The sequence below is a fragment of the Cervus canadensis genome, chromosome 7, assembly GCF_019320065.1.
Source record: "Cervus canadensis isolate Bull #8, Minnesota chromosome 7, ASM1932006v1, whole genome shotgun sequence".
NCBI classification, from domain to species: Eukaryota; Metazoa; Chordata; class Mammalia; order Artiodactyla; family Cervidae; genus Cervus; species Cervus canadensis.
Genome location: NC_057392.1, coordinates 44,507,141 through 44,534,079, shown reverse-complemented (window position 1 = coordinate 44,534,079; position 26,939 = coordinate 44,507,141). Strand labels below are relative to the sequence as shown.

Here is a 26,939-nt window from a genome sequence, read left to right as displayed (position 1 = left end):
GACCCCATAGACGGCAGCCCACCAGGCTCCTCTGTCCCTGGGATTCTACTAGTTAGCAGTAAACTTCTCTTCTGTATGTTCTTTAAAATACCCTGTTATTTTCAGATAGTTTATGACTCCTAGAATTAAAAATCATAAACTATCTGAAAAGAAAGGAGTACTTTAAAGAACATACAGGAAGAGAAGTTTACCACTAACTTTATGACTCCTATCTTTTTTTTTTTTTTTTTTAAAGGGGTTGGGGGGCGGCTTCCCAGGTTGCTCAGTGGTAAAGAATCTGCCTGCCAGTTCAGGAGACCCAAGAGACGTGGATTTGATCCCTGGTTTGGGAAGATCCCCTGGAGGGGGAAATGACAACCCACTCCAGTAATTTTGCTTGGGAAATCCTATGGGCAGAGGAGCCTGGTGGGTTATAGTCCATGGGATCACAAAGAGGTGGACACAACTGAGTGACTGAGCACACAGCACACAGTTTTAAAAATGATGATAAAAATTAGCCTTTGCCTCAGTTACTTTAAAAGAGTGATGTTTAGCTATTTTGAAGGCTTATTATTATTATTGTATGTTAAAGGACAGATAGTGGATGACAGGGAAGCCTGGCGGGCTACAGTTCAGGGGTTGCAAAGAGTCCGACACAACTTAGCAACTGAACAACAACCAAAACAAAGGGCAGTGCAGGGATGTATGAAGCTTAGAGGGCCTCTGCCAATGCCTGGGTCTTCAGTCTCAGCCTGGGAAGGGTGAGGGAGGGGCTGCTCAAGCAGGAGAGAGCAGCTTGCCCCAGATGGAGTCCTTCATGTGACTAGTCCAGCACAAGACAAACAGACCACTCTGCAGATCTTTAAAGGAGAAGAATGCAGCAGAGAAAATCCCAGGTACCCGATAACACCCCAGGGCTATCTGAGCTGGGAACTTGCATGATTTTTAAGGACAGATGATTTCACTTCATAATGCTTGGCTTGGGCTTGAGCAAGATGCTTTCTTGATCTTATGTGGCCTGATAGCCTAGAAGAAAACAGTCCCCTGGAGTGAGGGTTTGGAGACCTTTAGAATCTCCTTTTGACTCTGCCACTGGCCAGCTGGGTGTTCTTGGTAAGCGCAACACCTTGCCTAACCCCAGAGGGCCGGGATTACCCAGGTGCACAACCTGGGGGCCCTCACAGCCCTGCCAAAGTTTAAAAGCTGCAGGTGCATGTGAAGGGAGGTCAGGGTGGGGTTAGATCCAGTCAAAGACCACCTTCAAATGCACAAGTGCATAGAGATTGTCAGCATAGAGAAGCATTAGAGATGAGATCCTCCGATTTCCCAGGAGTGAGAACATTTACTGAACATTTTCTAATCCTGGAGCTATTGCCACCGAAGACCCTTCCCTTAGACTCAGCCTTTCCCATTCGGCTAGGCCAGTGTCCAGGGAGTTATGAGAGAATTCCACAGAAGCTTGGAGCTCGGGGCCCCAGTCACCGAGCCCGCCTGGCCTTTGCCAGGCCGTGCCCAGCCTCCCCCCAGACTGAGTTTGTCTGTGTCTTTGGTATGGAGGGGAGGCTGTTCTAAGAACATCTGTTCTGTCCTGAGGGTTTTCATCCCCAGCTTGTCCAGCCTCTGTGTGGACTCTGTAGGTTGGAAAGAACAGAAGACATCAGGCACAGCCCGTGGCTCTAAGGGCAGTTGTGGGGGAGAGGGCTTCCAATCTCCCATGACTTCAGACTTGCCTCTGTTCTGAAGCCCTTAATTTGGCATCAGATTCCTTGAAAGCATTGAGGTTTCACTTGGAATTAAAGATGTTCTCTCCAGTTTTGCAGCTTCTCTTGTGCTTCAGGCCATGACATATGTCTGGTGCCTGTTTTTTTCTCTTTCAGCCAAAAGACATTTGGAGCAGGGTGGGGGATTAATAGTACCTCTTCCAAAATAGCCGTTTCTCAAAGTTTTCTCTTCTTCACTAAAGCAGGAGGGGAATATATCAGTCAGTAGAGTGTATCTGTATTTGTTATCTCAAACTACAGGACACCAAACATGTCCAGTCAGAAGTTTTCCAGGCATATCCTCTAAAGGAGGCAAGGAGTCTGTCTTTCATCCTTCTTTAGGCCTTTTTACTTCTTTCGCTGGATCTTAGAGGACTTGAACCACTTGCCTGTAAGAGAGTTTAGAGTAATAAACCTCTTAGCCAACACCAGAAATATTTCTAGAAAGACCAATATATCTTTTAGAACAAACAGTCTTTCTAAGAGAACATGTTGAGCAACCAGTGAAAGTGGTTCCATCACAAGAGGCCTCCAGAGTGACTGTCACCAGCAGGGAGTGGCTGTCACAGCCCCAGAGTCATCCCAGGGCGAGTCAACCCAGGTTTGAGCTGCAGGGGATGCTTCCAGGCAGTGCATTCCTGGCTGGAATGAAGAAGCAGCAGGACTTGGAGGGGAGGGGATGAATATGTATGTGTATAGTATGTATGGTATGTCTGTGTATAGGTGTATGTGTATGCACACGTATGAGTATGTATGTGTTTATATGTATATGTATATACACACACACACACAGAGGATGTTTTTTTCTTCTCCTCCATATGCTTCGGTCATCTGCAGGAATTTTCTTTGGCCTTCCTACCTAGCTGAGGTGTGGGAAAGCAGGAATCAAGTACATTACCTGGGTTTGCTTTATTTGATGCTTTCAGAACCCCAGAGAGACTGATATATAACCCCACTTTCGAAATGACAAAAACAAGCAAAATAGTCTTGGAAGTTAAGGAATTAGCTAGAATTCACATAGCTTATAAATTCACAGAGCATAATACATGACCTTTCTTGATAGAGAACTCTGAAGTGCAGATTGTCTTAGAGGAGATGAAGGTTACTGTACATCTGTATCTGTAACTAAACCAACTACCTGCAGAGACTAAATCTGAAAAATAGGAGAATTTTGTTCAGATGTGCTTAATCATGCTTAGTTCCTTAGTTGTGTCCGACTCTTTGCAACCCCATGGACTTTAAACCACCAGGCTCCTCTGTCCATGGGATTTTTCAGGCAAGAATACTGGAGTGGGTTGATATTTCCTCCTCCAGGGTATCTTCAGACCCAGGGATCAAACCCGCATCTCCTGTGTCTCCTGCATTGCAGGCGGAGATTAACAACTATCAAAAATCTCAAAACTCAAGAACCTCGTTAATGAGCATACTGGCTGCTGTGATCTGCCTTGAAGTTGGCAGTGTTACTGGTTCTTAGCATTACTGGTCTGAAGAGGATGGTGGCCAGCCCAAGGGACTGCTCCTAGTTTGTATCTTCAGCTTATTTTCCGGCCCTTAAAGATGACTGTGATTTGCTACTGTGGTTTGCTTTGAAATTCTCTATCATTTTATACCCATCCTAGGAGGTCGGAGGGCTTCCCTGGTAGCTCAGTGGTAAAGAATCTGCCTGCGATGCAAGATACCCAGGTTCGATCCCTGGGTCAGGAAGATCCCCTGGAGGAGGGCATGGCAACCCACTCCAGTATTCATGCCTGGGGAATCCCATGGACAGAGGGGCCTAGTGGGCTACAGTCCATGGGGTCTCACAGAGTCGGACACAACTGAGTGACTAAGCAGCAGCAGCAGGAGTATGGAAGAGAGGGTAAGAGTAATGTTTTATAAAGTTAGAAATGAACTTCTGCAATAATGATGACAGTTCAAGGCTACTCAAACAGGATGTTTTCCTAAGAATACCTCATGACAACCTTGTGATACAGTGCTGTTATCATGTGCATTTTCAGAGGATGAAACTTAGCACCGAGGCTAAGAAGTAGTGAATGAAGGCAGAGCTGTATTCAAACCCTGTGTGTGGCTTCAGAGCTCACTGTGCTGTACTGACCCTCAGCAGTGCAGGCACTTCCCGTGTCCCAGAGAAAGTAGAGACTGGCCCCTGGTTATGTCTCAGGTCACTGGCCTCAGGCATGGAGGAGATACATGCACATACACACATTGAGCTCTCTTTAAAGACATATTTTTGATGGGAAGCAGTCCACACCTCCTGGGGAGCTTCCTAGATCTGTTTACACTGAGAAATATGTTTATGACTTGGGCAAAGCACAGGAAATCATGACGTGTAGACTAGAAACTAGCCAAAAAAGACAGTATAATCAAGCAAATAGTATATGTATTTGTGGGGCTTCCCACGTAGACAGGTGTTTGCATAGGTGTGACTGTGCAGATGAGGGAAAGAGAGCCGGGATCAGGGACACAGCTGCTTCTCCCTCATTGTTGTTCAGTTGCTCAGCTGTGTTTGACTCTTTGCAACCCAGTGGACGCCAGGCTTCCCTGTCCTTCACCATCTCCTGGAGCCTGCTCAAACTCATGTCCATTGAGTCAGTGATGCCATCCAACCATCTCATCCTCTGTCTCCCCGCTTCTCTTCCTGCCTTCAGTCTTTCCCAGCATCAGGATCTTTTCTAATCAGTCAGCTCTTTGAATCAGGTGGTCAGAGTATTGGAGCTTCAGCTTCAGCATCAGTCCTTCCAATGGATATTCAGGACTGATTCCTTTGAGATTGACTGGTTTGATCTCCTTGTGGTCCAAGGGACTCTCGAGTGTCTTTTGCAGCCCCACAGTTCGAAAGCATCAATTCTTCGGCGTTTAGTCTTTTGTATGGTCCAGCTCTTACATCTGTAAATGACTGGCTAATTCAAAAACCTTCTCTCCCTGCAATCGCGCACAGTTGGGTGATGCTATCCTTCTGTTTCCCCAGACAAGCCAGACCCCCCAGCCGGCACGCCTTGTGCCTCTGACATCCGAAGTTCCTCACTGACCTTGTCCTGGTATGGCTCCTCGTATGATGGGGGCAGCGCCGTACAGTCATACAGTGTCGAGATCTGGGACTCAGTGGACAAGACGTGGAAGGAACTAGCCACGTGCCGCAGCACTTCTTTCAACGTTCAAGACCTGCTGCCTGACCGAGAGTATAAATTCCGTGTGCGTGCAATCAATGTCTATGGAACCAGTGAGCCAAGCCAGGAGTCTGAACTCACAGCCTTGGGAGAGAAACCTGAAGAAGGTAAGCTGCCTTCCTTTCATCACTGGCTTGAGATAAATGTCCATGACTTACTTTGTGTGTGTAGAAGTCTGTATGGAGATGGATACAGGGGAACTGGCAAGACTTTACTGGTGACTGTCAGGGTCTTTTGGGATCTTGCTTTCCAATGTTGTAATGCTGAGCATTACTCTAAAAGAGGTACCTGTGATCTTTCACAAAAAATTTCACAAAAAATATTGAACCAGCAATTTTGATACAGTGCCACCAGGGGGCGATGGTGTGTTAATCAGGAGTACAGTCCTAGAAAGCTGGAATTCAGGTAGACCTACATACAGTTTCATCATCTTCCCCTACCATCCCTCTCCCTCCTTTCTTGCACTCCTATTTGAGGGTCTACTCAGTGTCAGGTACCTAGGAAATGAAGACCACTAAGAGCAGAAGTTTAAAATCTAACAAGGAGGACAGCTGTGAAGACTGTAGTTAAGACCATCTTGAGATGGGCCACATCCTTTTCATACTATAGCGGTATAAACAAATTGTGGAGATACAGCAGAAAGCATGAATAGTTTTGCTATAAAGCTTGGGAAAGACTTCCTAGATGTAATACTTACACTGAGTCTTGGAGAAAGGAATAGGATTCCAAGAGGCAGGTCAGATAGAGAGAAGCATTCCTTGCAAAGGAAACAATGTGAGCAAAGGTACAAACTGGTAGAAACACATGTCATTTTGAGACTCTCATATGTGGCCAGGAGAATATGCTGTGTGAGATAGAATAGGAGGAAGCAACACAAAAAGGATAGTCTAGATAAAATTGTGAGTTATCAAAGGTTTTAAAGTAGGGGCTTGATATAGTTAGATCTTTTTTTTTTTTTTAAGAGTTTGAGGAAGTGTAGACCTTTACAACTCAAGGTGTGGTCTGGACCAAAAGTCTTGGGATCCTGGGAACTTGTTAGAGATGCAGATTCTCCACGAGCCCCACCCCCTACTTCCCTAATAATTTTGAACCTTCATTTTAACATCATCCACCCTCAGCCCCCCATGGATTCATATACACATGAAAGTTTGAGAAGCACTGGAGTGGATGGGATGGGGGGTGAGGTTGAAGTCAGTAAGATACTGATTGGGCCTCTCTGTTGTAGTCCAGGAGAGGATAGTAAGGGAACTTTAGGAGGTAGGATTGACCATTCCTAATGACTCATTGGAAAAGTCCCTGATGCTGGGAGGGATTGGGGGCAGGAGGAGAAGGGGACAACAGAGGATGAGATGGCTGGATGGCATCACCGACTCGATGGACATGAGTTTGAGTAAGCTCTGGGAGTTGGTGATGGACAGGGAGGCCTGGCGTGCTGCGATTCATGGGGTCGCAAAGAGTCGGACACGACTGAGCAACTGAACTGAACTGAACTGAATCACTTCTTGGGCAGGGAAAAGTTAGAAGAGTCTAAGATTACTCCCACATCCTGGCTTGTAACTAAACACAAATTCAGGAGCCATTTAGAGATTATTATGTTTCATGGTGGCTAACATATTTAACACTTGCTATTAATATATAGCCAGATTAAAGCATTTTCCATGCATTATTTCACACATCTAACTCAATGAAGTAGATACTGTTATTACCCGCCTTTTACAGATGGGGTACTGAGGTTTAGAGGAATGAAGCTATTTGCCCAAGGTCACAAAGCTTGAAAATGGTGTGCTGAAGCTTGAACTCAGAGCTGTCTGACCCTGAGCCTGAGTTCCTTTGGTTACACTGATGGAGGAGGTCAGGCTGCCTCTTAGTGACTTAGAGGTTAGATAGCAGGGAGTCCCGAGGAGGTGGAGGCTCTGGTTTTGAGGTGTCTGAGGGCTGTCCACAGGGAGGTGTCTTCAGACTGTTGAATGGTTGAGTCCAGAGCTCAGGAGAAAGGTTTAAGCTCCAGCTCTCTTCACTATTGAATTGGTAATTGAAGCCATGGGCATCAGTGAGGGCAGAAAGAAAGTCAGCACTGACACATAAATGAAGAAAACTGCATGACCCGGAGAAAGGACTAAGAGGGGGAAGAAGCAAGGGGCGGTTGCTGTGTTGCAGAAACACAGGAAGCAGCAAGTGGCAAAGGGGAAAAAGATGAGGACACGGGAGGATGTCTGGATTTAGCCCTTTGCTGTGCAGTGATCTTTGAGAGCAAAGTCCATAGCACTTCTGTGCATGCTCAGTCACTCAGTGGTGTCCAACTCTTTTGCAGTCCCATGGACTGCAGCCCATCAGGTTCCCCTGTCCAAGGGCTTTTCCAGGAAAGAATACTGGAGTGGGTTGCCATTTCCTATTTCAGGGGATCTTTCCAACCCAGAGATGGAACCTGCATATCCTGCATTGGCAGGCGGGTTCTTTACCAATGAGCCACCTGGGAAGCTTCCATGGGGTAAAAAATGGTTGGCCTGCGGCTAAGGAATGAATGGAAGAAGGAGGCTTATGTGGAATGCCACTTCAAGAAGTGTCCTGTGAACAGAAGAAAACAAGTGCTATGAATTTAAGATGGAGGCAAGGTTGGGGGCAGGAAGAAAAGGGGGAGGGAAAGCAAGCAAAAGGGCTCTAGGAGAGAATAAACTTGAAGATATGAGGTAGAGAGGAGACTAAAGGACCAGCTCAACAGAATGCAGAGAAGGCAATGGCATCCCACTCCAGTACTCTTGCCTGGAAAATCCCATGGACGGAGGAGCCTGGTAGGCTGCAGTCCATGGGGTCGCGAAGAGTCAGACACCACTGAGCGACTTCACTTTCACTTTTCACTTTCATGCATTGGAGAAGGAAATGGCAACCCACTCCAGTGTTCTTGCCTGGAGAATCCCAGGGACGACGGATGTCAGGGTCACACAGAGTTGGACACGACTAAAGTGACTTAGCAGCAGCAGCAGCTCAATAGAGTGACAGCCTGAAGTCACCCTTATAGCCAGAGGCGTCGTAAGTGTGGAAACTGTCATGACAGGGTCACCGTCTTTAGTTTTAAATTTTAGGTTTAATATAGATATTAAACTTTACTCTCAAGTTAAACAAGGGCTCCAGAGAGAAAGTTTGGAGGATGCCAATGGAAAACACACCAAATTTACAATTTTGCCTGTGCGGTCCTGTCTTGGGGGCCTTTGCCCAAGAGATACCTGGAGATACAAACCCTGGAGATACCTGGAGATCAGGCCTCCGTGAGAGCTACAGCATGCTAGGTGGGGTTGGGGGGAGACTCTGGAGCCCGGACCCAGGGCAGCCCTGCCAGCCTCTGCAGTCTCCCGGGGCTCCTGCCACTAGCTGCTCACAAATGCCTGCTGAGAGAAACAGAGCAGCACAACTGCCATCTGCTGCCGTGTGACGCCCCCCTTTGATGTGAGCAGAGTGGGAGCAAACTGGTCAGAGTGGGGGTGCCAGGGCAGGTGGCCAGGTTCCAGTCTGCATGTTTTTAGAATAGTACTTTGTCCAAGAAGACGACTCCCCACCTCTTGGGAAAGTGACAGAAAGGGGATAACATGGCAGTGAGACACACATTAGGTGGAAAGGAAAGCTTCCAAGGTCCTTTATAGCATACACCAGGAGAGACTGCAGAATCCTTGATGAGCCCCACACAGAAGGCCAGAGGCCACAGAAGCTGCCAGTTTGGCTCTTAAGAGGCCTGGACAGCAGCTTCCAGGACTGCGAGGATGGTCTGTGGAGAGGAGGGCTGAGATCACTTGGCTCCAGGCAGGTGTCTCCTCCCTTCTTCCCCACAGTCAGTTGAAACCGCCTCCCTGCCCACCCGTGCCCACCCCCACAACACACACACATACGGTGGTTCTTAGATTCTCCTCCTGGGGTCCATCCTGGCTGGGAGCAGACAAACGTTGAAATGTTGAAATCACCTGCAATCCAGAGGGGGTTCAGGCCACTCAGGGCTTCCAGGCTGGCAGCTCCCACCCTCAGAGCCAGCTGAATGGTCTCAGGGGGAGGAAGGGGAGGGGCAGAGCAGCACATCTTCTAAGGGACCGAGGGTGGGGGAATGGGAGGGTGAGGGTAAGGGGGTGGGACTTCCAAGTGAAGCTCTCTGTGGACTGTTCAGATGCCTGTTAGTTATAGCCAGGGTCGATTGTCTCTCTTCTTTTTAAAAGTGCCTTGGGTCTCAGTCTATGTGTGTGTGTGTGTGTGTGTGTGTATGTGTGTGTACATGTACATGTGTAGAAGCAGGATGGGGTAAGTGATTATGGTAGGTCATTGCTGTGAGCCAGTGGGGTCTGATCATCAGAAAGGCAGTGCCAGGGAGCCCTACTTACTCTAAGCCCCACTCACCTTGACTCTCATCTTCCCCACCACTACCACGGCCCCTCTTCCCTCCACTTCAGCAACTTTAGTCCTTGGCTTCATCCTGACCTCTCAGCTCCATCCCAGCCCTCACTCTGCATTCGCCCTTCACCTGTCCTGTTTTCCCAGCGCTGAGAGGGTGCTGGGGATACAGTGGAGGACACAGCACAGCATAGAGGCCCCCACCCAGCTCCAGTGGCCTCCTTATGCCTGGGCCACCTCTCAGACAGGCTCCCTAACCTGACAGCTCTCCTCCTTGACTTCCCAAACCTGGCTAAACTAGCACCTCCCCTCCCCCCTACCCGGAAAACAGCCGCTGTCTCCCATCCCCCCCCCAGGAATCTCCACTCCCACCCTCTCCATCCCCCCCAGGAAGCTCCACTCAGCTCTAACTCCTAAATCCACATCATCCTTGCTCCTGATCCTAATTTGTTCTAATCTGTATGCGTGCATGCATGCTCAGTCGCTGAGTTGTGCCTGACTCTTCGTGACCCCATGGACTGTACCCCGCCAGGCTCCTCTGTCCATGGGATTTTTCAGGCAAGAACACTGGAGTGGATTGCTATTTCCTCCTCCAGGGGATCTTCCTGACTCAGGGATCAAACCTCCGTCTCCTGACAGGCAGATTCTTTACCACTGGGCCACCTGGGAAGCCCTCTAGTCTGTATAGTTGCTAGCAAACAGCTGTGATAGAGGCATCTTGCAGAGTAAGGGCTTCCTTGAGCCCCAAGGGTAGTTAGAGATGTAGAGCCCCCAGAGATGCAAGGAAGATCAGCCGCTCACCCAGTGCAGGGGGTGGGGTGCTGACCACGGCCAACCTCCCGAAGACGGGGGCGCCCTCTAGTGTCCACCGGGGGCACAGCAGCACCCCGCTGAGCAAAGGGACCACTCTGTCCAGGGAGCCCGCTCGGCACATGCCCTGTGAGGGCAGGAGCGCCATGCCGCACCTCTCCCAAATGCCACTCCAGGGCGATGGGACTCATCTGACTGCAGAAATATCCCAGAAACATATTCCAAATAGTTCTTGCACTTAACTCTTGCATCTCACAGCTCTGAGTAGATTTTTTGTTTTTTAATATTTCATTGAAGTTCTTCCAAGTGCAATTTAGCTCCTTCCTCAGTGGAAAGACGGCTGCCGAATGGCCACCTCTCTCATTACTGCCCCTTGATGCTCAGAGAGCTTGACTAACTGAACTGTGGTCTTTCTCCCGCTCCTCTGGGACTCTTCCTCACGTGACCCTTCCCCCTGTGAACAGAGTGGAGGCAGGACAAGAAGGAAGAGGAGGAAGGGAAATGTCTCAGCCTGGAGCCTCCGTCCACGTCCCACACAGAGGACGGGTTGCCATGTAGCAGTGAGACAGAGACAGAGGCGTGGGTTCCCTGAGACTGAGCTGTGTCCCTGCAGCCATGGATCAGGAAGGCACTCTGCATCTTGACTGCTAAGGAGAAAGGCAGGAGGTGAGGGCAGGTGTGGTGTTTGAGGTGACAGCAGCTAACTCCACTTCTAACTGGTGTCAGAGAGATGGGGAGAGGTGAGTTCTAGAACTGCCTCCTATTTCAGGGCAACCTGGAAGATGCCTCTGGGGGACAGGTTGTTGGAAAGCCCCTCGAGGGCTCACAGTACTGCTCCTGCTCCTACACTAGGGGAAGACAGACCATTTCTCCTGGAGATTCCAGGTCAAGAAAGCTTGCCTCTCTATCCTCTCCCATCCTGCTGCCCATTTCACACCAGCATGTGTGGTGTGGGGACCAAAAGGTCAAGAGAGGTCAAACCACTGTCTCAGTTGGGGCCTCCTGACGATGCCCCATCAGGACAATGGAGTTCCCTGACACTAAATGTAGTTATTATCATTAATATTTTGTCTCTAAGTCCCCGTCCAGTAACTGGCATCCACGGGTGCTTTGTTAGTGATTGAATGGATATTGAATCTCTTGCTGTCTTAAAGTCCTGTTTGAAATACCATTGTTGAACTCAGCAGAACATTTCTTGAACCTGTTTATTCTTCTTATGGTAACTCTTGAGATGTGATTTCCATATGCCTACAGCCTTCCTCCTATATGGGATGTAACACTAAGTTGTTCTCCCAAGTTATAATATTCATTAGTTGGTGAAAGTTCATAACCCTAACCTTACCCTTGGCTATTGTGATTTTTTTTTTTTTAACCATGTCTGCTTTAGGCTCCTTTCCCAACTAGAGAGGCCTAACCCTTTCTGACTGTCTTCACATGGCAGCTCTTCCTGTCAATGACCCATACTTCTTCCAGCTCCATCAAGACTGCCTAACAGACAGCATTCCAGGATCATATGACCCCAGGTTCTACCAAGGGCAGAATAATGATACCTATTTGCAGCCAGAGCACATTTCCCCAGTGACAGCATTCTGTTGGCCAGAGCAATTGGTTGAGGAACTGGGCTCCCATTTTTTGTTCTAACTAGATTCCCTAGTGGGCTTCCCTGGTGGCTCAGAGGTTAAAGCATCTGCCTGGAATGCGAGAGACCTGGGTTCGATCCCTGAGTTGGGAAGATCCCCTGGAGAAGGAAATGGCAACCCACTCCAATACTCTTGCCTGGAGAATCCCATGGAGGGAGGAGCCTGGTAGGCTACAGTCCATGGGGTCGCAAAGAGTCGGACATGACTGAGCGACTTCACTCACTCACTCAGATACCCTAGGACTTGTCAGGCTGAAAGTTTGAATGATCCAATTCTCCCTGACAATGTGACTCCATTACTACCTTCCAGGTGTGTTGCTCTCACGTACGTTCTGGTCGGCTATGAATTTGACAGTGTCACTCTCAACTCTCAAATCTGTGATTTGATTTGATCAGTTATACTCACATCCTGGGAATTTCTGTGAACCCCACCACTAATCTGAGAGTCCCCATTGATCTTGTTGTTTTTTTATTTTTCCCTGGCCTTTTCCTTTATGTAATAAATATTGCTTCCAATCCCACTTTTGTTTGGTTTTTAAAACTAAACTTCACCCACAGTGTTTTCAGAACTCTAAACAAATCATAGCCTCTCTTGTTCCTGCTCATGTGCTTATAATCTCTTTCAAGACTCTTTTCTAGTAAGGGGTCCTTATCTGGTATGGGAACTGTGTGGCTTTTCTCAGGTTGTCTGCTTAGATTTCAGTAATTTGTTCTGCCCTCAGCTGAACAGAGGGGCTCACTGTCTACAGTTCTGAGCTGCACCTTGCCCCTGACCCACACCTTCATCCTATTTGTGAAGCTGAGCCCGCTCCCATACAACCCCTCCCTGCTGGGCAGCATCTAACAAACCCCTCCACCCCATCTGCTCTGGTCTTCCTTCTACCTGCCGTCCACTTCCTATCCTCAGTCTTGCTCTGTTGGGACTTTCAGCAAATCGCACCCTTTTCCCTCATCTTGTGCATAGACACACACACACACACACACACACTCTAGAAATCTTTGTCCTCCTTCTCTGGCTTCGCCGGGTCCTTCTACATCTTCTGGAAGCCTCCCTTGGCTCCCGCTGTCAAGGACACAGTCCACATCATGGCCAAGTGGCACCTAGAACATCAAAAAGCATGGACTCCAGGGCTAGCCAGGGACCCTAGAAATCACCCAGAAATACAGTGTTTTCCTTTTACAGATGAGGAAACTGTAGCTCAGGAAGCAAAAGGTACTTGGCCATGGTCAAGAAGCCGCAATGGCCCTATAGAAACAAATTATACTAAAGCAAAGGAAAACCAGGACCTCGGGACTGGGTGTGTTCCTCTGGACACTCATGTCTCTCTTCCCACCCTGACACAGTTGTGTGAACGGCCAGCATGGGCTGCTCACGTGCCTCCTTGCTGGCTTCCTGCATGACATTACCCTTCTCATTGTATTCCATTATTTCCTCTAAGACACAGCTCAGTGGCTCCTTCTTCCCAGATTGATTGCTCTGACTTTATACTTACCCGACTTGGGTCACTTTCCTCCATTGTCTACTCGGTTTGTGTGGCAATAACATGTGCTTCACCATATAACACTCATAATGGATATTTCAAGTATATGTATATTTGCCTCTCCAACTAAATTATAAGCTCCAAGGAATCACACCATGATGGAGAGATCACACCATCTGTATTTTGTTTTGTATACCCACAATCACTGGCAAGATATCTGGTACATGGCTGGAATTCCATAAAAAGCTCAGTAAATGGATAAATAGATTTGATACTAGTAGCAACTATAAGAGGAGAAGGCAGTGACACCCCACTCCAGTATTCTTGCCTGGAAAATCCCATGGACGGAGGAGCCTGGTAGGCTGCAGTCTGTGGGGTCACTCAGAGTCGGACACAACTGAGCGACTTCGTTTTCACTTTTCACCTTCATCCATTGGAGAAGGAAATGGCAACCCACTCCATTGTTCTTGCCTGGAGAATCCCAGGGATGGGGGAGACTGGTGGGCTGCTGTCTATGGGGTCGCACAGAGTCGGACAAAACTGAAGCGACTTAGCAGCAGCAGCAGCAGCAGCAGCAACTCTAAGTTGCTGACTTTTGAGGGAGAGTAGAAAGGGACTCTCTGGGTTGTCTGTAGGTTCTAGAAACTAGAAAAATGTGAAAACGGACATGTCTAGGAGACCTTGAGGATAGAGAGATGGGGCTGGAGGAAGGGCTGGGGGAGGAGAGGCTGGGCGGGGTGAGGAGGCCAGGGCCTGCCAGTGTATATGTGGCCCTGTTGCAGTGTGAAGCCTCTGATCCCATGGCAATGCCCAGAGCTCTGGGCTTAGAGTCTCATGCTTGGGAAGGCTGAAGCCAGACAGGGCCCCCAGCTTGCTTAGCTCTCGGGGCCTTCAGTACTAATCACCTGTATCCTCTCTGCCCCCAGAGCCGAAGGACGAAGTGGAGGTGTCAGATGATGGTGAGTGCTGGGCCCTGTCCTTGTGTAGACTCGAGGGGTGGATGGGGGTGAGGAGGGATCTGATGGCTCACACTCACCCCGCCCCAACCCTGCAGATGAGAAGGAGCCTGAGGTCGACTACCGGACCGTCACGGTCAATACCGAGCAGAAAGTGTCCGACTTCTACGACATCGAAGAGAGACTAGGATCGTAAGTGGAGTGGGAAGTGGAGTGGGTCCCCTTCTGGACCCCAGAGTGAGGATGGCGCTGGCCCCGAGGTTAAATTCCATGCCTCCTCTTCCTGTCCTTCCCTGGGTTCTGCCAACTCCCCCAGACTGAGGTTCCGGGAAGACTTGACCTGCGAGCACCCACAAAAGCATTGCCTGCCCAGGGCTCTCTTAGGAGCTGCTGTGCCCAGGGCTCAACTCCGCAAGCTTGAGCAGGTCTTTCCTTCTCTGCACACCTGCCCCCATGCCTCCCCCAGGACATAACCCAGGGCAGCCAGGCTGGCTTGGCCTGTCTTTAGGATCCCTTCCCTTGGATCTGTGCTGCCATTCAACCGGTCTAGCTTTAGTGCTGTAGCAAAATATGCCCACTTGATACACAGCTCCCATCTTCACCCCTCACTTTGTGAGCTCGGTCCACAGTCTTTGCTCAGCTTCCCTGGGCTGTGGAGACACCAATGGACTCAGACCCCAACACTGAGGCCTAGGCACAGCCAGGCTGTCCCCGCCAGCAGAAGCAGCATCCAGGGCCTCCTGCCTCCCTCTGACCATCTGTCCTTGGAGGAGGATGGAAGGTGGAAGAAAAAAGAATGGGGCTCAGCTTTTATTTCTGGAGGGTTTCTGGCAAATAAAGGAGTGCCATCAACCTCATAAGAGTCCGAACAAGGCCCCTGTGCTGTGGCAGGAGTGCGGTCAGAAGAGTGCCACCACCCATCACCGCAGTGGGAAGCAGGGGCCTTGCTGGGCTGTCTCCATGGCCCTGGTGCTGAAAGTGTGTGGAGGGAAGGCAGTCGTCCAGAAATTCTCTGTATTTGGGGAGGACTTCCTCAACCTGATGTCATGGATCCCTTTGGGGGGAAAGGAAAAAAAGTCTGTTGCTAAGATTGAGGCCTCAGCCCAAGGAGATAACAGTCCTAAAAGAATAGCAAGGACTTCCCTGGCAGTCCAGTAGTTAAGAATCTGTGCTTCCACTGCAAGGGGCATGGGTTCAATCCCTGGATGGAGAGCTAAGATCCCACATACCATGGTGCGGCCAAAAAAAGAAAATATTTACTAATAGAACAGCAAGACTAGACAGAGTTTGGGTAAGAATGTGGGGCCAGACACAGGCTGACATTGACCAGTGACGGAGAGCAGATTTGTCAGCCTTAGCAATGTGCTTCATTGATCTAGAGCAGGGACTGGCAAACTTTTTCTGTAAAGGGCCAGATAATGGATATTTTAGGGTTTGTGGGCCAATTCGGCACTGCAACTCCTGCTCTGCTCCTGAAACCCAAAGGCAGCCACAGACAATGTGGGTGCAAAGGCGCATGGCTGTGTTCCAGTAAAACTTTATTTATAAAAAGAGGAGGAGGGGCCAAATATGTCCCACAGGCCATCGCTTGACCATCCCCAGCTGTTTGGGGGACAGCTGGGCTAAACTGCCTTTTCTCTCTTCCTTTCATTCACAGTGGGAAATTTGGACAGGTCTTTCGACTTGTAGAAAAGAAAACTGGAAAAATCTGGGCAGGGAAATTCTTCAAGGCGTATTCGGCCAAAGAGAAAGAGAACATCCGGCAGGAGATCAGCATCATGAACTGCCTGCACCACCGCAAGCTGGTCCAGTGCGTGGACGCCTTCGAAGAGAAGGCCAACATCGTCATGGTCCTGGAGATGTGAGTGGCCTGTCGAGGGGTGGCCCAGGCACGGTGGGTCCGGGAGCCCCTCCTGTTCCTCCCCTACTGTCCCACCCCCACCCTACCCCTCCGCTGTGATGTACACGGCACTCTGCAGCCCGTCTGGCCAGGTGCTGACCTCTCAGAACAGCCCACTGTGCACGGCGCTGGTCCCGACCCGCTGCCCTCTCCTGCCCTCTGCTCGGCTCCAGAACACATTGTTGGGTCCTTGAGGACCCCTTTTCCCCCTCACCCCCCTGTGAAAGGCCAGGGCTCCCCCTGTGCTGTCTCGGTTTCATTCAGGGCATTCCGACCTAAGGTGGCTTTAGAGCAGAAGTGGGGGATAGAGCCTGTGAGACAGAAGGGGGCCCAGGGTTGGGAGCTCAGCCTTGCCCCTGTCCTCTGCTCTGTCCTGCGTGCCCCTGGTCCACACTGATATGCTCTCTCTCCACCTCTCAGTCACCCAAGAGCAGTGCTTTTTGACCTGGCTTGTACAGAGGCCGGGAGATGATCAGATGACATTCAGTCAAGGCTTTCCTGGATTCTGTTGTTTCTTGAAGTCCCAACCTTCTCATTCTTCGCTCTGAGCTGCTGGTCTGTGTGTGCATAAACACACACACATACACACGACAGACACATACACACAAACACACACACAAATGCACATGCTAGAATTGGTAAGCCAGGCATCCTCCACAGTGTGTATTTTTTAATCATTTCCTCGCCTTTTTATAATCTGAATTTTTAAAGTGTATGATACAATCATATAAAAAAATATAAGAAAATATACAATGAAAGTCTCATTCCCACACCTGCCCCCCATCTATCCCTCATCACCGCTGGTAATGAATTTTGTTAGTTCTGTCTGTGTCCTTCCAAAGTTTCTTTATTGCAATGCAATTATTTGTTATTTATAGATATAATTCATATATATTTTCGTATTTCTCACCTCTTAACCCAAAGAGAAGCTGCACTCAATATTCTATACTTGGTTTTTTTGCATTCAACAGTGTGTCTTGGAGAGGCCCATACCAGTAGCCGTGGTTTCCTCATTCTCCCTTCTCCCTGGGATCTCATTGTGTGCATAGACCACAGTTTATTTGTCTTCTTTTGATAGGGGCCTGGATAGTTTCCAGGCTTTTGCTTTACAAAAAGGCAGTGTTTGTAACCTTGTACATACATCTTTACCCTCATGCCTGCTTTACATCCCATAGAATAAATCCCCAGAAGTGTGGGAGTGCTGAACAAAGGAGATATGCATTTGAAAGCTTTAGCAATATTCTGAAATTGCCTCCAGCATCCTTGAATTGCTCATCCCGAGACTCAGGGATCTCAGTGCTTTGGAGAGGACCCTGTTAACATCTCAGGGTTCTTTCCTAGGAAGGTGAGGCCTGCAAGGCAGCCCCAGTTTGAGGAGTGACTCCCTGCACTTCTTGAACCTTTTGGTGTGTTTCCTTTCAGTCTGTCCTTGGGGAGGGCAGTCATGGTGAAGAGACAGAGCAATCTTGAGTCTGAGCAACCTCACTCCAATCCCTGCTCCACCTCTTGTTGTATGACCTTGAATAAGTTACCCAAGTGTGCCAGTCATTAGTTTTATTATCTGTAAAAGGAGGCTGTAAACCACCCCATGAATAATGTGGGGCTTAGATGGAATAACATGTGTCAGGCAGAGGCTCTATACTGCGAATTATTCTTAGGAGTATGATGTGTTGACTTTTTCTATATCCCAGTCTTTTCTCCACTTAAAATTATTTTGTGAGCATTTTAACACACAACTGAATCTGTGGAAATCCTACTTTTCAGGAAGCCTGAGGACAGTTTCTTTGACTGTTGAGCTGTGATTAGCTGTAATGATTCTGTAATTAGGAAATCCTTCCAGTGAAGAGCAGCATTTGATGAGACTCCCTTTTTAAATTCTGCAGTTCTGTGCAACTTTCACACAGATTCAAAGAAAATCCTCATTCATCACTTGGAATCAGTTTTCAACCCCAAATTCAAACTTCCCTCCACGCTTCTAGGGAAGATTGAGCCCGAGTCCATGGCCTCACTCATCACGCCCTCACAAGAGCCGTGTGGGCTGCTGCTCTTCACATTTATTGTAGAGCAGGTTTGGTCCGGGCAGTGTGGGCATGTGGGCACATGTGAAGAAATGTCTCATCTTTAGAAGTTAAACCTCGAGCAAGTTCATGAGAAGGTACAGGAGGGGGTAGGAGGCAGCCCAGCCTGGGTGAGGCCGGGCAGCAGCACCAGTGGGCAGAATACCATACTTAGCTTGGAATTGGGACTTGGCAAGCTGGATGGAAAATGTTGGGAGGAAACGTAAGAAGGCTTCATCTGGTCTGGCTTTCATCCCTCTGCCCCACGCCTCCCCCGTGGACAGGGGTGAGTCTTCCATGCACAGACACCAGATGATTCTCCTACACTTGGAGTAAGGAGCTCGCCCCTTGATAGGAGCTCGACTAAAGATGAAGGAGTAGATTGATACTCCACCTGTCCTTCCCTTCCAGCTTATATAGACCTGGCCATTGACAGGGAAAAGGTTGGCTTTCAGCAGTACAGTTTGCTCTTCCCCTTGTTTGATGGAGAAACAGAGTAAGAGAAGGACAATCCCTGATGATACAGAAAAATGAAACTGTATTCCAGGGTCCCAGCTTCCAGATCAGCTGCCTCACATACACTGAGAAATCAGAGGTAAAGCATCTTCAGCCTTTCTGACCTCTGATTACAGGACAAGCCCCCATCACTGTAGCAGTGTTTCTCTGTTACAAGGGTTCCTTCAGACTCCTCTTCAGGGAGTCAGGGATCGTCCTTGTGGGACATTCCAAGTGGTGGTAGGACCCTGAGCACCCAAGCAGATGCAGCTTAGGCTGAGTCATCCGTTGCCCGCCTTACCTTTGTGCTACCATTGGCAAAACTGATCGAAGGAGAAGCAGCTGGCGGCCATGACACAGGAGAGGGTCAGGGTGTGGAGCCCCATAGAGTGGCATCCTTCTGGCTGCCAACAAGGGCTGGCCATTATCTACAGTTGGGGGATAAATACAGTCCCTTGGGATAAGGCGGGTATTCATTAGTTCATTCACTCTCGCTCTCACTGTTAATCTATTAAGTATGCATTTCCTTGGCCCAATCTTGGCCTGTGGCTTTATCCCATTTCTGTGGATGGTAGCTTCTTTCCATCCACAGTCTTGAGCATTTGGAAGAGAAACCTATACAGAAGCAATAATCCTATTTGTGTAAGTCCTACTACCATCCTTGAAAATGAACCACAGGAACAGTTTTCAAAATACATTAAATAGATTTGAATTGGTGTGAATATATATACACCTCTGTTGAATAGGCTACCTCTAGAAGTGCAGCAGTAACCATCTCCATGGCTCAGATTTCTACCACTCATTGCCACAGACATTCCCAAGGATGCTACAAAAAAAAAAAAAAAATGGTTGCTTGCTTTTTCAGAATATTTAAAACCAAACATTTTGGGATACCTTGTCTGTGCCAGATATTGCCAGGTATAAACAGGGGTCTAGAGATGAACCAGACTTTTTCCAGACATGTTCACAAACAACATTAAAAGAAAGCAGACTTGATGCAAAAAGTTCAGAAATGAGACTGTGGGAACCCCCAGAAGGAATGATCATATGATAAAATCAAGAGTGATTTCTCAGGGGACGTGAATTTCAGCTGGCCTCCCAGGAGTGGTAATTGAGTAAACCAGTATTTCTCAAACTTATCTGATGATAAGAATGACCTGGGGTACTCATTGAAAATATGGATCACAGACCCTGCCAAGATTTTCTAAATCAAAATCTCCAGGAGAGAAGCTTGGGAGTCTGTATTTTCAACTAGAACCTCTTCTGCAACTGATTGTTTTAAAATAATAATAATTAAAATTATTGAGCACTTACTATATGCCAGGCACTTTTCTAAACACTTTACCTGAATTAATTCATTCAGTCTTCACAGAAACCCTGTGAGGTGGTACTGTTTTTACTGACATCTTGCAGGTAGAAAAGGGCTCAGAGATGTTAAGAACAGCCTGAAACCTAGGAAGTTACGAAGGGAAATTAGATTTAGAGCCTGGGTGGAGAGCAATAGAAATGAAGGGTTTGAGGACAGAGGCGCCACCTCCTGGCCACGCAAGGACCTCCTTCTCAGTTGGTTCTAGCACCCTCGAAGGCGTTGGTTCCAGCACCCTCCAGTGGCCACTGGAACAAACCGACCTTTACCAGTTCAGAAGTGAAAGTCTTTGTCCTGTGGTGATGGAAGCCTGCAAAGGCTTCAGGGGTCCCATGGGCCCCACTGTGCATCCTTGTCTGTCTCTCCCTCAAGGGTCAGTAACAAGATCCATTTGACCTGTTTCAGGTTGTCAAATGATAATTAACATGTTCTGAGCACCCACTGTATGTCAGGCATGTTTTACAGAAGTTCCTTCATTCCTAACTACTATGGTGTAGGGACAGGTTAAGTAACTTGCCCACTGTCACACAAAGTCAGGATTCAAGCTCAGCTCTTTCTCATCTTTATGATGACTTCCCTTGGAAGAGGACAGGCCTAGAAAGAAGCCCACTCAGCCTTGTTCAGCTGATGGATCTATAGGCCATTGTGGAAAAGAGTGTACTCGTGTCTGGATGCTACATAAGTTACCAAGGAGAGCTTTAAACTTTCTGAGCAAGGAAGGTGGGTTGGAGGGCTGGGAGAGAGGCCCCATGTATTTGCACTGAAGGGAAACATGTTGGCTGGCTGTAGCCTCTGGGCCAATCCTTAGCAAAAGGTGCCCACTGCAGGCCCCAGAACCACCACGGCCAGGATCCAAAGTCTATCCAGGCAGGAAGGATGTACTACACTCCCAGCCTGAGCCAGGGAGCTAATGAGACAAGTTAGCTATGGCTGGAGGAGTAAACTGATGCTATAGGCCTAGCCAGAGGAAGCAAATTGGTCACAACTGCAAGTATTAATATAATGAGTTACAGCCAATGAATTTTCGAAAATGTGCTGAAGCTCCTTATTATTGGAGATATTTTTCTGTTTCTGGCTTTGTGAAGCCACTGCTTACAGAGACTGTGAGTATTTTAAGCTTCAGTTCTTTATGGCTGAAAGACATGGCTGGAGAACAGGATGATCCCTCACATCTACAGTCATCTGGGGAAACAGGCTACCTGCCAGTTACCCTTTCTGCTCAGGAGAACATTGTGGATCTCTCAGCTCAGGAGAGCGTTGTAGATCTCTCAGCTCATGACCACCTCTGAAATTGTCCAGCCTAGATGTTCCCCTGAATCCCCCCAAGGCTTAGCAAGCACAGGCAGGGTCCCCCACGCAGGAAACCAGGAGGCCTGTGTCCTCCTCACACAGTGGAAGATTGAGACCCATATCATGGGGCAGTGGCCTGGAACTCAGAAAGCTGCAGAAAATGCCCAGCACCCCCAACCCCTGGGCGTTTCTGCCCTTGACCCTTCCCCCAACCTGCCCTTGGCCAGTCTCCCTGCTCCGATGGTCTGAGTGCCCTCTCTGTCCCCGCAGCGTGTCTGGGGGCGAGCTGTTCGAGCGCATCATTGATGAGGACTTTGAGCTGACGGAGCGGGAGTGCATCAAGTACATGAAGCAGATCTCAGAGGGGGTGGAGTACATCCACAAGCAGGGCATCGTCCACCTGGACCTCAAGCCCGAGAACATCATGTGTGTCAACAAGACAGGCACCAGGATCAAGCTCATCGACTTCGGTCTGGCCAGGAGGTTGGGTAAGTCTGAGCCGCCTCTCCTGTTGTCGCCAACAGATCATGGTAGTGGCTGTTTGTGTTCCATTCTGTGGGCATTAAGGGGGATGCACCAGATTGGAGCTGAGATCAGAGACCATGGAGACTGCCCCTCCCACTTACTAGCTGTGGGAACTTACATCTCAAATTATCTGTAAAATGGGATAATAATGGTACCCACCTCATAGAATTGTTAAGGGAATCAAATGAGCTAATACATTAGAATGCTAAGAGCAGTGCCTCGGGCATAGTAAGCACTGTATAGGAAAAGTCGCTCAGTCGACTCTTTATGACCCCATGGACTATACAGTCCATGGAATTCTCCAGGCAAGAATGCTGGAGGGGGTAACCTTTCCCTTCTCCAGAGGATCTTCCCAGCCCAGGGATCAAACCCAGGTCTCCTGCATTGCAGGCAGATTCTTTACCAGCTGAGCCACAAGGGAAGCCCAAGAATACTGGAGTGGGTAGCCTATCCCTTCTCCAGTGGATCATCCCGATCCAGGAATCAAACGGGGGTCTCTTGCATTGCAGACGGATTCTTTACTAACTGAGCTATCAGGGACGCCCAAGTACTTATAGGTGTTAGCTATTTATTTTATTATTATAATTATTCTCACTCTGGTGCCTTCATCAGCAGAACATTTTGGTGATGGTGCATCCTACTGTCCAGTTTCCAGAGCACTTTCACATCCTTTCCTTCATTTGATTCTCAAAGCAACCCTGTGAGGTAGGCAGGGCAGATTTGTGAGCCTGTTTATAGACCAGGAAGCTGAGGTTCACGGTAACTTTGCCCAGCAAGTCCCACCACGAGTTGTGGTGGAATCAAGCCCTGGGTCTAGGCCAGGGTCCTCTGAAGCATCTCTGCTGTTCCCGCACTTGTAGGAGGCAGGGCATGACACGAGAAGGCGGACGGGGACTTAGTACCCAGCCCTGGAATCATTTTGGGGGTGATGTTCCTTTATGGCTCAGAGGCACCACCTAGGGGTTATGGCTTTTCCTGACTAACCTCCCAGCAGCTCCTGGGAGGAGAGATGGGATGCTGCACGTGGAGAGGTAGTGTGAGGAGGGGGCACACGGCTCAGGAATCAGACTACTGGGTTAGGTCCTGACCACCATTAACTGGGTGGTGAATCAGTCCCTGGGCCTCCCTTTCCTCCTTAGGAAATGGGGGTCATGCTCCTTCTTAGGCAAGAGTATGAAATAGGAAAGTCCTCCTAAAGCAGGCAGCAGAGTACTAACGACGAGTGCATGGTAGAGGTTATTGTCAAGCATAAGTCACAACCCCTGCATCGGGAAACTCATGGGAGAGACAGACACACAGAAGGCCATTCCATCTGGGGCAGGGCTGTAATGGGCTCTCCCCACTCCCCACCCGCCACCCCCGACATTTGAGTTGCACATGCGTTTTGTCAGTTTCACTGGTGTGTCCATGTACTTTTTCTGTGAGGAGACCGTTGTCTCTGTGCCATTTTGCAAGGGGAGAGCCGCTGAAGGCCGACCTGACTTGTATCCCTCCTGGCATCCACTCACCTCAGGTTGGCTTAGGGATGTTCCAGTGACTGATCACTCTCCATCCTGGTTGCAGAGAATGCGGGGTCTCTGAAGGTCCTCTTTGGCACCCCAGAGTTCGTCGCACCCGAAGTGATCAACTATGAGCCCATTGGCTACGCCACGGACATGTGGAGCATCGGGGTCATCTGCTACATCCTGTGAGTCCTGGGCCACACGGGGGAGGGCCCCAGGCTGCCCTGATGTTGGAGGGACCAGGGCAGGGCCCACCCAGAGTCAAGAGGGTCACAGGCTCCCAAGCCTCTCCTCGCAGCCCTGCCTCACTCCTGTGCTCCTGGTGATGTCCACAGCCTGTGTCACACTTCTGTGGGAGGGTCTAGCTCCATGCACTAAGGTACCCATTCTGGGCCTGTCCTCATCCCTAAGGCTGGCCAGCCTGGGGCCTTTGGTCAGGAGGGCAGGAATATGGCTGGTGTTGTGTAATTTACCTTTGTGTGTGTTTGTGGGTCTGTAGAGAAGCAGAGAGGGAGCCTAGGTGCACATCTCCTGTGGGTGTCACCGTCATCCTCAGGGGACCGCACCCCATCCTCTTGGCAGCAGGACCTCACTGCCAGCCTCATCTCTTGAGTTCAGTATACAGACTGATTTGATGATAGAGCCTTTAGTGGGGCCAACAGACAATAGAAAGCTACTGTGCAGTGATTAGAAGTGGGAAATTAGGTGGAAAATAGGGAATCATTCATTTACAAATGCTGCAGAAAAGCAAGGAGGCCAGTGATCCAGACCAGGTCTACAAAGACAGTAATCTGTGTGAATCCCCTGGGCCTCCCCTTAGATCACAGGTTCTGATTCAGAAGTTCCGGGGACCTGAGAACCTACATTTCTGACAGGCTGCAGGCATCTGATGGTGCTAGTCTGAGCACTACACTTTGAGCACCAGACCCTAGAGCACACCCTCTTGCTGGAATCTGGCTGATTCAGTCTCTGAAGTCCCAGGCTGCAAGCAGGCATTAACCTCAATGGAAACCTGAGCTTTGCGGCAATATACAGTTATGGGCTGGTTTCCCTGAAGCTGCAGCTGTGCATGTAATCATTTTGAAAAAAAAGTTCTGTCGTTAAAGCAAAAGGACAAATTAAGCATTCTCATAGAAAACCTGAAGGAGACCTCTACAGTTACTTTCTTAGATCCCCCAGGTCTTTGGACTCCATTATGAGAAATGGCTTTAGGTGATTCTGTTGCACAGCTAGGTTTGGGAACCACAGTTACCAATGCTTTAGCAGAAGTGGAGTGATTTTTTCGGTGCAGTGAGGCATTTACATGTGCTCAGGAGTCTGACTCTCCCTGTGGTGTGTTAGGACGGCTTCCCTGCATTGAACCTGTATCACGGGTTCTGGACCCCAGAGAGTCATGTTCTTCTCTGCTCAGGGTCACCCCCACAGCACAGCCTCCCCCTACGGCAGCAGAGGAGAAACTGTGGCCAGGAGTGCATCTCCGAGAGAAAGAGAGCTGAGGAGCGAAGAAGACTATACCAGACTCTATGGTTCTGGCCCCTTGGTAAATAGAGAGAGCCAGGCAGCCAGGGCTACACCAGGTTGGATGGTGCTCTCGCTGAGTCTTTCCCTGGGAGAGACACCTGACTCTTGAGAAAGTCTTTTGTCAGCTACCTGTGGCCTGGCTCCGTCCCTGGGTCCCCCTGCAGCCATCGAGGAGACTCATCTTACTGTCCCCATCGGTTTTCCCACTGGTATAGGATCCAGATCATCAGTTTGGTCCTCAGGACAAACCTGGGAGTGGGGTGGGGCAGGGATTTGATCGTCATTTGACATTGAGGTCATGGGGCCTAAGGAAGCCCACATGGCCACCCACTTCCATAGTCCTGAGGGTGACCAGCTGTCCCAGTTCAGCATCACTGCCAGGTTTCCCAGGATATGGGGCTTTCAGTGCTGAAGTGAGGACCATCCTGGGCAAACTAGGAAGACTGGTCTTCATGCAGGTCAGGGCCAGAGCAGTGACTAGATGCTCAGTGAATGTGCTGAGTGAACACAGCTATACCCAGACCCGCAAACCACCCTCTTGCAGCCCTCCCAGTACCCTGGCTCCAGTCACCCCATCAGGGGTAGCCTGACCCCCATTCTAACATCGCACACCATGATCACCTGTTCTTGAACTCTGCATAACTGAAATCACACAGAAAGACGTGTCTGGCTTCTCCTGCCTCGCACTGTGTATGAGCCCCATTCATAGCATGCTGTGTAACTGGCCGGTCCTTCCCAGGGCTGTGTAGTGTGCTGCTCTGTGAGCCTCCTCCAGTTTACTCGTCCATTCTATGCTGATGGGCTCTCAACTAGTTCAGATACCAGTTCAGGGTATCGTGAGTATCCCAGTGCATGTGCTTTAGGAAATACCTTTATGCATTTCTGTTGGATCTCAAACTAGAATTACTGGGTCCCAAGAGCACTTTATTTTAAAATGAAAATTCTTTGAGGTCGAAGAAGTAATTTGGATATCACGTGACATGGTTTGCTAGATTACTTTTAAAGCTGAGACTTAGAAATGGGGAAGGACTTTTTGAAATGGGGAAGAAATAATTGTGATGAACGGGGCACCAGCCTAAAAGGATCTGGATGGGGTGGGAGGAGGGTGGAGAGGTGCATGCTGAAGGGAGGCAGGCAAGCAGCAGGGGAGATGACATACACAACCTCCCCAATATCCTGGCTCCTGCCTTCTGCCCCAGAGGGCTTCTCTGCCCCCTAGGACTTTTCTACTGACTCTCACAGTGGGGATTGAGGTCTGGGAGTCTCTCTCCTGAACTAGGGCTCTTGGTGGGGATGTGGTGTGAGAACAGAATGTGGAGCCAGCTAGATGGCCTCCTCCCAGCCCTGCTACGTAGTATTCTGGAGCTGCTGCTGGAACCACCCCTCCCAGGCAAGGTTCTTTGGCGGCCCTTTTGTACCTCCCTCCCTCTGTTTGGAGCTTGGTTGTCTGTCTAGCAGTCCTTATTAGGGTCACCTTCCTTGTTAGTTCCAGAGGACACCCCCCATCTCCTTTCTGGGGCCAGTGAGAGATGGAAAGTTGGGGGCCGGGTGAGAAGAGATGTATTTGCAGCATGTATTTGGCTAGCACCTCCTAAGTGAGCAGCCATGCCCATTAGGTTGTTCTGACTTTGCTGAAGGAATTCCTCCTCACACCTTTGCAGAGATCAGGGCAGATCCTGTCACAGCACAGGAGACCCAGCCCCACGGCCAGCCCAGGGTCCCCAGGCAGGGCAGAGATGCAGCTGGCGGGGTTGTGGGGCCCCGACCCTCTCACCCCTGATTCTGAAGGGAGAGAAGAGATTGCATGAGTCTGCTGAGACTTCTGCTGTTAGCAATCCCCGTGTGGTTTCTGGCAGGAGGAGAGAGGACTGGGCTCTCTTGGCCATACTTCAACCCTGAAGACATTCTAAGCCTCCTTTCCTCTCCTGTCTCCTTTCCCCAGTTTCCTAAGGACCTGGTGTTCCTTTTCTGCCTGTGGAGACCCATCTCTGTGTCCTGGTCTCACCCCTACTCCAGAATTCCTTCTCCTCCTCCCTTCCCTCACACCTCCACTCTGCTTTCTCCTCCCTCCCATACTCCTGCTGTGCTCAGCAGCAGACTTCCCATTCCCAGCTAACTTGTGA

The 26,939-nt window shown here is 49.3% G+C and overlaps 1 protein-coding gene across 5 annotated transcripts in view; it reads left to right on the top strand.

Moving 5' to 3' along the window:
• The window catches only part of MYLK (myosin light chain kinase), a 285,327-nt gene that overhangs the window by 239,542 nt on the left and 18,846 nt on the right, over positions 1-26,939 (top strand). For all 5 annotated transcript variants that reach the window (XM_043473161.1, XM_043473160.1, XM_043473157.1 and 2 more), the window contains 6 exons: positions 4,708-5,013; positions 14,131-14,163; positions 14,259-14,352; positions 15,818-16,021; positions 21,539-21,756; positions 23,357-23,480. In XM_043473161.1, coding sequence (XP_043329096.1) covers positions 4,708-5,013; positions 14,131-14,163; positions 14,259-14,352; positions 15,818-16,021; positions 21,539-21,756; positions 23,357-23,480 — 979 coding nt within the window. The remainder of the gene's footprint in view (positions 1-4,707; positions 5,014-14,130; positions 14,164-14,258; positions 14,353-15,817; positions 16,022-21,538; positions 21,757-23,356; positions 23,481-26,939) is intronic.